The sequence below is a fragment of the Haemaphysalis longicornis genome, unplaced genomic scaffold, assembly GCF_048455015.1.
Source record: "Haemaphysalis longicornis isolate Haplotype H1 unplaced genomic scaffold, Haemaphysalis longicornis Haplotype H1 scaffold_6, whole genome shotgun sequence".
NCBI lineage: Eukaryota > Metazoa > Arthropoda > Arachnida > Ixodida > Ixodidae > Haemaphysalis > Haemaphysalis longicornis.
The window spans coordinates 12,331,364-12,341,352 of record NW_027526407.1 but is presented as its reverse complement, the minus strand read 5'-3'; the positions used below and the strand labels follow the sequence as shown (position 1 = coordinate 12,341,352).

General features: G+C 48.3%; 1 protein-coding gene across 2 annotated transcripts in view; it reads left to right on the top strand.

Annotated features, from left to right (window-relative positions):
• LOC144142243 (uncharacterized) overlaps window positions 1-9,989 on the top strand; it is a 70,187-nt gene that overhangs the window by 23,669 nt on the left and 36,529 nt on the right. The window contains exons 1-2 of one of the 2 annotated variants that reach the window (XM_077673605.1): window positions 135-307; window positions 5,149-5,528. In XM_077673605.1, coding sequence (XP_077529731.1) covers window positions 5,197-5,528 — 332 coding nt within the window. In that variant the 5' untranslated portion in view covers window positions 135-307; window positions 5,149-5,196. Of the gene's footprint in view, window positions 1-134; window positions 308-5,148; window positions 5,529-9,989 lie in introns of those variants that run through there. The other variant, XM_077673606.1, reaches the window with a different exon arrangement.

The window sequence follows — 9,989 nt, the reverse complement described above, 5'->3', positions numbered from 1 at the left end:
GTGTGATACTGAAAAGTCTTGAAAACTAAAGATTATTTATGTCGCTGCAAAAGAAAGTAATTTTAAAGCTGGGCTGATTGAAATCAAGTCAACATCGCATCCAATCCGAGCTGTGTGGCACGAGTTGGCGTGGTTGCAGCAGTTGCAGTGCTTATGGGGCTGTTCTGTGGTTATCATGTATGTTTACTGCGATATTTCGTGAATAACCCGGCTTTAGCACTGCTACTTTCAATCGGTAGAGTTGCTCTTGAAGGCTCATCGCTTTTTAACCTCCCTTCCCGGCCTGAAACGGAGTGAGTGTTCGTTGGTGAGTACACAAAGAGAAAGCTTATTCTCCAAGCGTAGAGTTGCTTTGTGCCGGCCTCTTAGGTGAGCGCTGGTGTGATTCGTAGCGGCTTTCTCAGATACGACGACTTAACGGTCGTGCACTTCATACTGCGGTTTCGCGCCTCAAATCCGGTTCTTCGATTGGGCGCATTCAAATGCGCGGCATACAAACCGCGCGATTTTCCCATTTCCGAGACACATTGTCTGGACGCATTCCTTCGCGCCGTACGAGTGGTGGTGTCGGAGCTCGCGAGATTAGTGCGAATCCTCCGATTGATCCTTTCTGAGTCTGCCACAATTGCGTTGAGACTGACCAGCTGAGAAAATTGACGTGCTAGGCAAATTGGCATGGAATGCAATCCTAGCTCAGTCGCTCGTGAATTTGCCACGTCTCAGGTTTGACGACAAGCTTTGCCTAAGAAATGGGAGCCTTTGAAGGGCGGTGCTGGTAATTGCGGACTGTTTCAGTCCGCATTCACTGTCCTTCTATTGTACTGTTCCTATTTCATTTTTGTAATCAACCAACCCAACTGGAATCCTCGTCGTTGCTGTTATTATTATTCAGATTTGTTTGTTTTTTCCGACAGCATCGCCTGCCTATGAAGTGTGCCATTGCACTAAGCTGCGAGATGTCTTCCAGGCGCGGTAATGCAAGAAGAGATGCGACCGTGTACTAGGACTTTCACATACCCAGGTCTGCAGAGGTCAAGCGGTAGAAAAGAACAGGCATCAGAGCTAGAATATATCACAAACAGTGAATGTGTGAGCGAGAGGTTTTTATTTTTGCTTTGGAGGGGCGATTTTGAAACAAGTGCTGTATAGTGGACCTACCCATATTTCGAGATCTATGTGGTGCACCTGCTATTGTTTGTGGCCTCAGCAGGAGAGGGTTGGAAACAGGCGCAAATTTTTAATTCCAATTTTGAAAGTCCAAGCTTCACGTGTAGTTGTGCAGCAGGGGGTTGTGAGGGCACGGAAGGTACCTAAAGACAGAAACCTCTGCACCACGGTTACGTTTGGCTGGCTCGTCCCACCAGGCTTTGTGCATTCGTGCTAGGTAAAATTGCATCTTTTTTTTATTATTAAGCTGAAATCCTTAAGTGCCTCAATCTGCAAAAAACACCATTGTGGTAGTTGTCTGTGAAGAAAATGGTCACCACAGTAAAGCGTAAACAAGACCCCAGTCACACGGCACTTTCCATCCGGATTGAGGCAAAGCGCGATTGACTTTTTGAGTGTGCTCGACTCGCTGCCACTGCTACATAGCACGTTTCAATCTCGATTGAGAAGTTGCACTGGTTGCACTCACGTAAGCCACACGGCGCCAAAAATGTACTTCGCGGCCGGCGTCTGGTAACTTTGCACGGTCGTAGGTATACGTAACGTTATATATAGGTTATATACCTACGTAGGTATATAAATGTTACCGCATGCTTATTTGGGTCAAGTTATTTCATACAATTTTTAGGGTTAGTTGAAGTTGTCAACTTCTGTGCCATTAGTCAGTGTGGACGAGAGTATCACCACTTTCGTCCGATTGCGCTTGGAAAGCTCGATCGCGCTTCAGAAACCAGGATTGAGCTGGAGCGGGATCGGGCTCGAGTGTGATTGAAATTGCCATGTAGCAGCGCCCGATCCGGATTGAGTCAACCGCGATTGAAAGTGCCCATGTGACAGGGGTATTGATAAAAAATGTGTGTGATCCAATTTATACCATGTCTGCACTGTAGCAGCCCTGCGCTCTTCCAACTGTGTTATCTCCTAATGTTGCAAGTGCAGAACCATAGTTTCCTTCTTGTGGCACATACAGGCTTAGGGTATCGGCTACGAATCAGGAGCTTTGAGGATCAATGTGCCCGCTTCACAAAATTTACAAAACCATGAATTTGAAACTTAAAAGTTGTAATAATGCGTGCCGTGTGACACGTCAATGTGCGGGCACGTGAGTAGAACAGCTGCTCACCAGCTGTGCAACACCATAATCCAGGGGAGGTGTGGTGTCTTCTTGCTGGCGAAATTTGTATGGCATAAAAGAAGCCAGTTTCAAGTATTTCGTGCCAAAAAACAAAGCGATGTGAACGTGATGTTGCAGCGAAAAAAGTTGGGAATAAATATTGCCACGCTTTTGCATTCGAAGCACGTGAGGCAACTTAAAGGTGTTGTGCCACCAAATTTTAACTCTGTAAAAAGCCTGCTGTAGGCTTCCTCTGCATCCAACGACCCTCAACACGAAGTGCTTGGTACAGCAAGCGCTTAATATATATTTTAATTCGCTTCTAAAAATTGCCTAAATGCTCTTCTGGAAATCGGGACCCATCGCTAGCGCCACTAACCATGACGTCAGGGAATTGCCAGCGTAACAAAGTTTGTGACGTCATACAACGTTAGCGACTCGAGCGACGTCAACGTGAACTCCAGTTACCACAGCTTGTTTGGTCGCTTGGTCGTATCAGACACACTATGCCGACACGACGGCGACGACGACGCGACGCCGACGAGTCGCCAAACCATCGGCCAACTGCCGAATATCCAGACCGCGTTGTCACACTACGCCGACGGCGACAGATACACGTCGGCCGAAGGAAAGTCGCCGTAGTGTGACTGACTCGCCGACCGAAGACGCCAACAAAACCGGTCGCCTGACTGGTCGCCCGACGCGTCGTCGGGAATCGACCGAGAGAAACTGCGCCCCGACAACATTCGTGCCGCAATGAACGCGGCTTTATTTTGTTAGTTTCTGGAGTGTAATAAACTCAGTAAGTTCAATGAAGCCCATACAACTCAACACTAGCGCTAATGCGATCCGTATTTTGGCGTTCGACGCTTCGGCCGTGCTCTTCGGCGACGCCGCTACCCCTGGCTACCCCGGAATGCGTGTGCGATCTGCTCGCCTGTAGAAAATAGTTTCGTGCAGAAGAAGAGTTACGTAGGGTAATTTGGGTAATAAGAGATCAGTATCGGAAAAGGTTTTTAACGTAAAACCAAAGTACGGCAAGCACTATCCCAAAATCGCAGTCGCAGCCGGGCACACTTATTTTTGCGAGCGCTTCGCAAAATAGCAGAGTTGAGGGCGATAAGCTGTTGCGGGGGCATCGCAAAACCTTGCTGCGCAAGCGCTATTTAAGAAATTTGAGTTTACAAGTCAGGAATTCTGTAAACTAGCTAGTAAACACCGACGTGCGACTCCAAGGATGGGCCTCCATCTAGTACACCTGCTATATCGCATTGGCAAATCGGTTGTTCGGTGGTTCAGTGGTTTCGCGCGTCGCGCCCGCCCGGGCAACGTTGAGAGTTCGATTCGCGGGGAGGATAACTTTTTTTTTTTTTTAGCGTTTTGTTTTTTGCATTTTTATGGTTTGCATATCCATGGTTTTCATTTGTCTGCATCCGAAAATGCAGACAAAGAATCTGTGTCGGAGCTGTCGCGGCTTGACGTGACGAGTCGGCGTGTTTACTTCCGTGGTGAAGCACGTATGTGGGGGAGCAGACGCCGCAGTAAAGTCGCAACGTACCGCAGCGCCGCATGGTAGACACGCGTGGCAGAGCGTCCGCGCAACCATAGCCTCCTATATAACCTACTAAAGGAGGCTATGGCGCAACGCTGTGACGTCACTGCTTGAATCGGCGCCCAGAAACCGAAACCGAATCCTGTTCACATGAATCGTGCGATAATAAATTTTTTACTCAGAATATGTGCATGTGAGAGGATGTATCATGCTTTCTAATGAAATATGAAACGTTTGCAACAAAGAATGCACAAGCAACAAATTTGGTGGCACAACACCTTTAAAGGCCAACTGCGCTCAAATTTCACCTTGACGAAATTTATTTTTAGTGTGAAGTAAGTACCCCCAAATTAACTGGGACACGAGTTGTAGCCCTGTGAAACACCTCATTAATCAGTGCAAAGCATTTAAAAAAGCTCCACCGCAGACCTCGCTGCACCTGCCAGCGGATTGTGTAAACAACCAGGACGCACTGCTGACACTCTGGCCGTCTGGGGCTGCTTCTTCCGGCCAGCCACGCAGCTGGAGAACCGCTCGAGCTCTGCTGCAAACGCTCCACCCATCTGCTTCCCTGTACATGTACAGAGCTTGCGTGCAGGCTTGCTGGACGGCTGCAACGTCATTTTAATGGCCGCGTTCTCCTCGATTTCAGTTTCAAAATCACCGATTCTTGCTGACCACTTGCGGCGTCTGTGCATGCTGGTGTATTTGGCATGTTGCTTTTTTTTTTTTTTCAGCAGACTATACAGAAATAGTGTTTTCAAAAGGTCGGAATTTTTAGTGCAGTTGGCCTTTAAGTGTCCCGATGAATTTTTAGGTGCAGAGTACCTTAGGACCGCACAATGTCCATCCGCGCCCGTGCGCGTAGCATTTACAATCGCAAAAAATCACACAGGCACTGGCAGCATTCTAGCCTGTGTCTGGTAGGTCAGGCAGAGTTAGTGTCAGTAATCTTACCCTTTTGGCTACGACCGTGAGTTAGTACCCGGGAGTCAGCCGGCTTACTCCCTCGCCTGTAATGGTGCGGAGTACCTTAGCACCTCCCAATGTCCGTCCGCGTCCATCCGTGCGCACACCGCCATCGAGCAAAAATCAAGTGAAATTCGATTTGAGCCGTGAGTTGGTGTTTCATTTAGGGAATAATCACGGTGCAACAACTCACGGCTCAAATCGAATGACGGGCGGGGCGCAAATCGGAATGTCACTCTGGGCGCAGCTTGGATATCATTTCGAGTCCCCGTACTCCACACCCTCGCCATCATTCACGGAGTGGAGATGCTGCCATTTTTTTTAAACTCTTCCTTTGTTCACCAAGGTCGGCCGTCCTGTCTCCTCCACACGGCTCTCCAACCGGTGACGCATCATGAGCTGTGCGGAAGCGGTGGCCGAAGCCCTGAGTGAGTTTGGGGATGCTGACGAACTCGCCAGTGCCGTCAGCCTCGTCGTGCTCAAGTTGGAGAAGCCCCTGCGGACAAAGCAGCCGCTTCCCCGGCAACTGTCGCTCGACTCCGATGGCTGGAGGCTGACGACAGACCACGAGGGATTTGCGGCCTGCCGCGGCTTCCTCACCAGGCACGCCTTCCCTGCAGTGCTGTTTGCGGGCTGCCCAGAGCTCGCATCGACCAAGTCGTTCCTCATCGCTGCGCGAGACGTCCTCTGCGGTGGCACGCACACACTCATCATCGTCCACAACAGGCGAGCTGCTGCTTCGGCCTTGAAGGGGCCACGCTGACAAAACAAGTTCGGTTCATTCGAAAGATTGCCTCGTTAGAATCACAGTGACACCACTGTTAACGCAAACCTTGCTCAAATAAGCCATATAATTAGGAAAAAAGGGAATGGCCAAGCGACCCACTAGCTCGTTTCCCACAACAGAACCTATGATATTGTCACGAAGCCAAAAAAAAGCAGTTGTCTGGAAGGAAAATACGGTTATTGGAGCGAACTTGTGCTCCCCCAACAACTCAACGAATACACAGGCGGCGAAGCAGCAGCCAGCAAAGTGACGTGTGCGGGTGAGCGCCGGCGAGTCGAATGCCGTGGCGTCTGCTCTGCAGTCTTTTATCTTCCGGCGCGAGTGTTTTTCGAACCGTTGATTTACGTCCAGAACATTGTAGATCAACGAAGATTATTCCAGGCCAGTGACAATAGGGCGAAATGCTCTCCTTATCCGAAGGAGATAACCCGTGCGGCCCAAAAATAAAGATTGAAACATGCGCTTCGCTTGGGACACAGATAACACAGCCGGGCGCAGCCTGGCAGCAAAAGCAAACCATAAATAAACAAACCCAATGCATGGTTCGCAGCAATGTCACACGTGCCGGCTCTGCGACTGGCTGAGGCCAACAAAAGGAAATGCAGATTAGGCAGACCTTATAAGCTTGTCGAATGAGCTATGTGCGCCTAAATGTAATGCATATTCATTCTACAGCAGTAAGAATGGTGCGGTAAACAATGGAAGGCGCGAAAATATAAGCTTGAAGTAGCAATGCGCACTGCTGTTGGTACTGGGCGCACTATGCTTGTTTTAGCTGCACAGAAGTCCTCCGCTTTGGTGTTGTCTTACACGACACTGCCCGATTGGTGTAAGCGGCGTTGTCTTACGTAACCCTGTTTGTGCAGCATACCCCATGTTTCACGACGCAATTACTTTGTACAATAACAAAAACAAGCCAGGTGCAAATGCCGTAAAAAACAAAGCAGTGGCGGACCGGTCCATAGATGAGTATGGTAGGGCTTCTGGGAGGACGGACGGCAAGCAAGGCTGCAGAGCCCAATGACACAGTGTAAGTTCATTTGAATACGCGCGCTTATGACTTCATTGCTGACGTCCCGAAAACACACGATTCGGCAGAGGAATCAAAATTTTAACCTAAATAGATCAATTTCTCAGTCTATGCGGCATCATGTACTGCCGGGCAAGTGCTAGGGGCACTATAAAACACGAAATCTTTCGAATAAAACAAACTTGTATCCATTCGCATGGCCCTTTTAAACATTGCCTTGGGTGTTAGTGCTTTATGATAGCTAATAATCTATTGGAAGTTTGAGTTCTAGTGGTTTTGCTGTGTTGCAAGTTTGTAATGCAGCTGCCTGGAATATAAAACCAGTATTTTGGTGGCAGCATTGCAGAACAACAAAGTGCAATGAGAGCATAACTGCTTTAGTGCACTGTATCGGTTCAAACTTTTTAGGACACTTTCTTGTACCTGGTTGGAAGTTGGAGTGATGGTGTATTTAACTATTTTTTACTTTTGATGCCTAGGTTCTTGCTTACAGTAGTTATATTTGCAGCTGAGTTGCCCGCAAGCAAATGTGATAACCTCAAATTCAACAGTGCATGTGTGGCTGAGGATGTTTTAAGGGGACCCTGCAGCACTTACCATCAACTACCCGGTATGTACCCTAAAATACCGATCAAGCGCCCCCACCCGTGCAAGCGCCCCCCTCTCATTACCTGAGTATTTTTAGTTTTCACGCATTACCGAACCCTACGCCAACCACCGTTGATGGCCCAAACCAATGAAACTGAAACCGTCCGGGAACACTTTTGACTGCGCTCTTGGCTAAACCAGAATCCAATCTAATAACTCAGGGTAGCCGTTAATTCCGCACACGCTCGCAATTTTGTTATTGTCATCTGACATAGCCGAATGTGCTTGTGACTTTGTGACAGCATTGGTTCATGAAATGCATTCGTAACGAAAGCTAGAAGACACTCGAAGATTCTAGAGATGTACCTAGGCCTTTTTGTTCCGCCGTGAACGAACTCCGAACACATCATGAGTACACCTTTTTCAACATCTCAAACATGGACAGATCATGGCAAGAGGCAAGAATGGATTCTCTGGCTAAAAGGACCAACAATGCGGTTGACGGGAACACCATATGAATTGCTAACACTGGTTGTGCCAAGAGGGGCTCCATGGACTGCATCTTTACTAAAAATGTTTCTCCTGAATGAACTGCATAACTGCATTATTTTTTTTTATTTTTCAAGGGGGTGGGGAGAAGTAAGGTTGGTGAACATTTACACACCGCCATTTTAAGTTATGGGGCAGTTCCTAACAAGGCCTCCCCCCCCCCCCCCCAAAAAAAATTCCCTGAACTATCTGCACTTTGAGGCGGGCTTGCTTGGTATTTTACGGTATTTTGGGGTAAGGTCTATTGCCCCAGCAACCTCCTTCCGCAAGAATTATGAAAATCTGTTTACTATCACCGAAACTATGCGCGATGAGAAATTGCGTAAAATTGTTTCCTTTCAACTCAAGCACGGAAAACACGACGAAAGCTAAGTGCTCTCTGTCGGAGAGTGGGGCAGCTCGCAACGTTCGCAACGTTCTCGCAGCTCGCAACGTTCTCTTCGGTGGCCTTCGATATATCACTGGCCAGGGAGTTTTATCCTTTTCTCCGCAACGTGGAGGGGTCTATTTCCGGTCTGGTGCCACAAAAAAAGCAGGCATGGCTGCCTGCTCACAAGCAAGCGCTCATGCTGATAGGGCGTTTTTGAAGCAATAAACGTTTGTTGTCGAAGGGTCTCGTTGAAAGGGAAGTATTGAGCTTGTCACTCAAACTCCGCGCGCACTCAAGGCGCAAAAGAAATGCCAGAACTGTGCGTACAGGTTCAGACATAGAAGAGGTTGGCACACAGCGCCGACGACGGCGGATTGTCACAGGAAATGCGATTTACTAGCAACAGCCAATAGGACAGCCATGGCTGCAATGACGTCGTTTAGGCCATGCCAGGGGTGCATAGTGAGGAAAATTGAAGAGAGCGCAGTTGGCTTTTTTGCGTCTTTCACGGCAATTTGCATGCTCACTGCTTCACGTGCACGTGTAATATTTGGCTCGGGTATTCCTGGCAGTGTAATCTAAACGTCGCGCGGGTTTACTTGCACTGCTCAAAAAGTGTCGCAGGGTCCATTTAAGTGAGCTGGAAAGGGAACGGGAGAGTTCTGGTATCAGTGCATATTGTACAACTAATGAAATGTCATTGCTTTTGTGAGGAGACACAAAAGGGCTGCTGTTTTTGTGGCACTGTTCTTGCCTCTTCCTGTGCTGCTCTTTTCTCCAGTACATTTGTTTTGTGTGAGTATAGTTTCTGTGGGTGAGGGGGGGGCAGGGGGTGGCAAACATGCTGCAAGAAAGACAGCATGCAGAAATTGGCTGTCCACAGAAGCCGAGAGTATGTTCGTTTCGGTAGCAGAGGCAAGCTTTTAAAGCGAAGCGTTGTACGTCTCAAGGATGGCGTTCAATTTCGCGTCAAAACACACTGTGGGAAAGCCAACTTTACACGGTTTCACGAACTGATGATGATAAGCCAAGGCACACCAAGCGGCTAAAAAACATGCTGCTGTTGCCGGAATCGAACCCAGGTTCCTCACTTATGGAGCCAACATTTGTCCAAGTGCACCATTCTGACGCAATCGAAGCAGCTTCGTGTTTTCTTTTCTTTTTATTTTTTTTTTTTTGTCACAAAGAAGTCTTCATTTTCACAAAGAAAGACTAAGGGTACGGAGGCGAAAGGTACACATAAGCACCTGACTGGGTCCTGACTGTTGTGGTTTAACATCTTTCTCTTAAAGGAGTACTGACACCAAATTCAGAGGCTTGAAAAACGATATAATTGGCTTCAGTGGTTTTTACGGATGCCTCACAGATATTTTGGCAGCGATCCGTGGCTGGAATTAAATAAAAAAACGATTTTAATTGTCCCGGCCACGAGCTACCACAAATCGGCAGCACTAGTGAAATAGCTATCGGTGTGCCAAAACGTCTTCAGGCGTCTCTGGCCGGTTCAGTGTGGCGTCGGTTCAGGGCGGTATAGTTGTTTTCTGACCCGGTAATGATAGCCTGCGCTGCTGTTGTCGATGGTCTTGTTTCGGCAGGAGGCGTGGGTTAGATGACCATGATACCTCGGTGAACAAGGCTTGTAAAGGCTTTGAGTTTTCGACGTCTTTGCTCTTCAGTTCATGGCAGGCGCATGGTGTTCCGCTGCACTGGTGCCAAAAACTGTTTGGTGTCTTGGCTGAGCGGCCTGTGCACGTCGCCGAGCTCGCCAAACTTCGCGTGTGGCAAGCTCACGGAATGCAAAGTACTGCTCAGTGGAAGCCTGTCCGAGCAAATTGGCGGACGGCACCAAGATGCATTATTTTT